This window comes from Acanthisitta chloris, unplaced genomic scaffold, assembly GCF_000695815.1.
Source record: "Acanthisitta chloris isolate BGI_N310 unplaced genomic scaffold, ASM69581v1 scaffold14190, whole genome shotgun sequence".
In the NCBI taxonomy this organism is placed as follows: domain Eukaryota; kingdom Metazoa; phylum Chordata; class Aves; order Passeriformes; family Acanthisittidae; genus Acanthisitta; species Acanthisitta chloris.
Genome location: NW_008653486.1, coordinates 90283 through 95501, shown reverse-complemented (window position 1 = coordinate 95501; position 5219 = coordinate 90283). Strand labels below are relative to the sequence as shown.

At 38.4% G+C, this 5219-nt stretch overlaps 1 protein-coding gene across 1 annotated transcript in view; it reads right to left on the bottom strand.

Moving 5' to 3' along the window:
- Nucleotides 1–555: 555 nt before the first annotated feature.
- The window catches only part of OPN5 (opsin 5), a 19090-nt gene continuing 14426 nt past the window's right edge, over nucleotides 556–5219 (bottom strand). Inside the window, exons 4-6 of the mRNA XM_009081264.1 lie at nucleotides 4335–4669; nucleotides 1921–2156; nucleotides 556–619 (exon numbers count right to left, since the gene is read on the bottom strand). Of these exons, the coding sequence (XP_009079512.1) occupies nucleotides 556–619; nucleotides 1921–2156; nucleotides 4335–4669 (635 nt within the window). The remainder of the gene's footprint in view (nucleotides 620–1920; nucleotides 2157–4334; nucleotides 4670–5219) is intronic.

The window sequence follows — 5219 nt, the reverse complement described above, 5'->3', positions numbered from 1 at the left end:
GCCACATGGTTTGGAGAGATGCTCACCAGGGATAATCAGTCAACTAATGTTTCCCCAATGTGTAATTCAGAGCCCTGATAAGTGAAGCTCTGACTCAGATTTGTCCTCTAAGGAATCCTTTCTCTCATGCTCCAGTTCTCCAGTGACCACAGTAGGAATTTAGGGAGATTAGCTTTAGCAAACTAAAACTAGCCTATACAGATACTTTCCTTCCCATGAGGAAAAATATGGTCCAAACTATCACTTCTATTAGTGTTAAAAAACCCTTAAAAAAACAAACAAACAAAACAAAACAAAAGGCATTTTAAAGCTCCTGAAGTGAATAAAATTTCTTATAGAAGCAAATTTTCTGTTTCCTTTTCCTCTGAGTACTTGCAACATTTGCTCAACTCTAATCACACTATCTTGGTCAGCATGGAAATAACTACACTGTACGTAGGACTAGAGAGTAAAATCAAACTTTCAGAACATTTTAATTTATTTACATAAAGAGGAACTTGAGCCAGTAGGTTTGCTTGCCATTAGGTTTTCATTTGTTGTATGTGAAATGAGCCTTCATGCTTCCAGTTGCGTTTCGCTCATTGCTGTCGAGTTTCTAGGTGCAGATATAGTATATGTCCTATGGGAAGGAGAAAGTACAATGATCAGTTTGTTCATACCAAGTTGGCAATTCAGTTCCCAATTCTGGGAAGTGATTTCTCCAGATAATTTTGTTCACTGCACAGGCCTAGGAAAGTCAACTTACATTCAGCGTGGGGGACTAGGTGAAACCTCCTTCAGAGGGATAACGTGGAGGTTAAACACAAATCTGACCAGCAAAGATTCAGTAAAGGCGACTTCAGATTAGTCTCCTATTTGACTAAAACTGCAGAAGGGTTTTTTGTGGGCTACAAATTCAGCAGGTCAGACATATATAACGTATATAAACTCTGTACTTTGTGCAGATGAAATATATCTGATTTCATATTATGGAACAATCCGCTACGAAAAGCTGTGGAAGCTCAAGATATTGACTCACTCTCTGAGCAACATATCAAAAAATGCTGGAATTGGTAAGGGAATAGTATGAATGATGAAATGGTCCTTCATGCCTCTAATAAATACATACTGAGACACGTGTTCTAGGCCTGTGAAGCAAATTACCTGAATTCTGTTTTTTCATAGTCACTTATATGTGTTATGATATTTGTGGCCTTTTACAAGTCTACACTGTCAGATTAATATCCATCATTATCTCATTGTTGTTCAATCACAGAAGTAAGGTACTTGTCTGGTATAATGCAGAATTAGAAGCACTTTTCCTCCAAGTGCATAATCAGTGTTTCCAGGAACTCCACTGGTGCTCAGCACAAGTTTTGCCTGAAAGTTGTAAATGAAAAAGAGGCTTTTTATGATACCTTATTACACTTTGATTTGTCTGGTTTAGGGTGAGATATTTTGCCGTGAACAGTACCTACAGGGTGACTAAGGAACTATTGTCTCTCCCTGCTGATTCTGTGGCTGGAAGGCTGAAAGTATTAACAGGTTAATTTTGTAAGGAATTAATACAATTCTCTTCCATTTACTTCCCTGGCAATAGAGGTCATCAGCACCTTCTGGAGGAATCTCATATGATGACATGAAAGAAAAGGAAAAGGAAGACAGGATTGATCCAAAAACCACTGAAAGCATTGGGACCTTTTTTCCCCAACTATAACAATGGAGTTGCAGCTGGATTTAAAAGTAAGGAGCATCTCCTTGCTTCTTTTTATACAACTCAAGTAACTTTACAAATTCCCATGGCAAGAAAGACCCCAAATAAGTCATGGTCAAAACCAAGAAATAAGATGCAAAGAGCTGTGATTCTTAGCAGATCTTAGTTTTGTACTTTCTGAAATATTGTGTACTTAATGGTATCCAACTTCTCAAAGAAGAAATTACCTTGATTTCTTCAAAGAGCTCTTTGTCTTCAGTCCTCGTGACCAGCAACAGGCAAACTTACAATCAATGACCTGGTAAATAATCGGGTTGTACATGGCTGCTGACTTTGCAAGCAGTGTTGGTACCACGGAAAACTGAATGGGAACTGAATCAGGCTGTCCAAAGGCTGACCAGACTGAGACCACGGCGTAAGGGATCCAGGCAATGAGGAACCCTGCGCAGATCAACATTGCCACCTTGTGAGAGAAGAAGAGAGAGGAAGAGGTTTATCCAGAAGAGTCAGACACTGGCAGCACAGCACAGAGCCAGGCAGAATGCAAGGCAACACACCATGAAATGGAAAAGAAAAATGATAACTTGCTTAATATAAATTTACAATATGAAGAAAATCTGTCACACATTTCTCTTTATCTTGTTCCTGCTTTTCTTTACTTGACACAGAGCAGTTAATTAGTCTGTTATCAGAGACCTTTAAAAATGCTTTAAAGTCTGGCTAAATATGAGGAAACTAAATGAGATCTCAGAAAATAATAACACTTTGACATCGAATTTAAGTTACTGAAGGAGAATAGTCCTTTCAGGACACAGAATCTCTTTTTTTCAGATAATATACAGATAATAGCAGAGCTGCAAAAGTTTTTGAAAATCTTGGGAAAAAGATATTTTGAAAATTGTGAATTTAATTAAGAGTAATAATGGTAGTACAATATCTAAGTTTTTTTTCTCCTAACTCATATCATGGATTTATACTCCATTAGAATCCGTAGATAGTTTGAAAAGCAAATTTCTACCAAGCATTTCAGTTCTGGTAAATGCATTCCTGGCAAATGATAAAAGGACTTAAAATGTGAGGAAATGTAGCCATAAGAAAGTTTAGTATAAATATTCAAGTAAAACTGTTTGGGGCCAAAATCTGTGATTTATATACTTTACCTGCATCAGCCTGTCTGCACTCAGTCACAGCCTGATATCACTTCAGATGACGTAAATGCAATCATACATCCTGAAGAATGTCTGCCATTATACTGCTGCCATTGACAGACTATTGCTGCATCAAGACTGGTAGCAGCACATGTGCACTCATTTGGAATAAGGCAACTATCAGGATTAGGACAACAACAAAAGAAATCACCAGAAAGCACAATGGTTTTGACTATTGCATAAACTTTTCTGTAGTTGCTTTTCTTTTTCCTTTTTTGTGGTCTGTCACTGAAGAAACACTGCATGTGATCCCAGGATCTCAAATAGAGGCTCTTTGTTATAAATTGTGCTTTGGAGTTAAACTGCTTATGTTGGAGACTCGTTTTCCATATTTGTATATCCCAACATATGTTCTTCACTGTAGATCCAAGACAGGAGAAACAATTGCTATCTTTTCAGCTCCGATCACATTGAAGATTTACAAGATCCCTCCAATACAGCAAAAATAAATCTGCAGCCTCAAATCAAAAGTTTCCATTGTTCTTCAAAGGAAATTTTCTGAATAACCACAAAAAAAAAAGGTAACATATTGAAACATCCCTTTGAAAGACAAGTATAGTTGTACCAGCTGTATTGGCAGCACTGGTTGTACAGGTTGCTAGCTGAAATTCTCCAATATGTTCAGACATAATGTCCCTTATTGCTGTATATTATATAACTTTCAGTTCAACTCCCCAAAAATGTAATAAAATTTGATCAGCCAAGCAAAAGTTGCGGCTTGTCTCTCTCTTGGCATGGCTTACGGAAGCTGCTGAGTCTTTTACAGCTGAGGAATCTGGTTTTGTTCAATATAAGTCTTTATTTTGAGAGATTTCCTGGCACAATAGCCAGTATCAAGGATTGTGGCCATCACCATTGCCAAATAGAAAATAGATTCGATCAGAAAGGGAAAAGAGGATATGGTCTGAGATGGAAAATTAATTTTAACACTTCAGTGCATTTTTATCAGCAGCTGATGTCTGAACCTAAATGATAAATTATTTGCATAAAAATGATTTCAATGTCACAGGACAGATTTTGGTTTATATCTTCGTTAACAGAGGAACGTAAACTGTCTGAAAGTTTTATTTCCCTGTCACAGTAATCTTCTCTTTATCTGTTTTCTGTTATAATTCCCGTGTACCTTGAATGCCTTAAATTAGTCTTTACAATTATTTCTGAAAGCAGTGGGTGCTTCATGATGGGGAACAGGGCCACAGGGAGATGACTTGTGTGAGGTCACAGAGGAATGCTGTAGCAGAGCTTCAGAGTGAATCACAATCTCAGGGACTCGAGTCCCCTAATCACAAAATTATGTTTTGACTCCTGTTTTTCCCATGTTGACAGTAATGCAGGAGAAAGCTACAAGAACAACCTCCAGAGCATCATACTGTTATCTCCAAACCTGCTTCTATGGCACAACAAAGCAAGGTAAGTTAAAACTTCCTACCTACCTTGGTCAGCTTCATTTCAAGTATGTGGCTGTTCTGAATCCTGGTGTCATAATGAGATACTTCTTTGGTGGATGATTTGACTTTTAAAATTATTTTGACATAGGAAAACACAATCACCGCAGTTGGGAACAGGAGGCAAAAGAAAAGAATACTCAGAACAAAAGCCTGTCCAGCCACTGATGCCTGTGCCAGCCACCAGTCCAGAGTGCAGGAGGTCCCAAACGGCTCAGGAGCATAGCTCCCCACCCCAGCAAAAGGCACAGTAGCCCAGAATGTAGCATAGGCCCAGATTATTGCCAGACAGATAAATGCATGATGCCTCTTAAGCCAGGTACCTGGAAGACAATTAAAGAGTACCAAGTTCATGTCCAACTACATTTGGCACAATTGAACATGTCATGTCACATGAAAGTGTTCAAGACCAGGTTGTATTGGGCTTTGAGCAATGTGGCCTAGTGGAATCTGTGACTGATGTCCCTTCCAAACCAAACCATTCCATGATTCTATGATTCTATGTAGTATGAGTTTTCTTGACTGTTTGCCAGCAACTCTGTAGTGTTCATTTTATCTCTTTCCAGTTTTCGACCCTGGGCTAACCTCTACAGCTCAGGTTGTGCTTCATGAAGACAAAAGCACACCCATATGGAAAGCTCCACATGACTTTATTACAGATCTTGGCCTTAAATTGTGATGATTTGCAACCTAGAATAGTCCATACTAAAGTAATCCAAACAACTAGTTCAACAACAGTTGTGGGAATCTTGCCTAGTAATTTTGGACATTGTTTTGTGGTATGCAACAGATGAGATAGAGGTTCAACCCACATGAAGAACTGTGTATTTAATTCAGCCTTTCATTGCTCAGTATGAAGGCTCACTAGCTGCC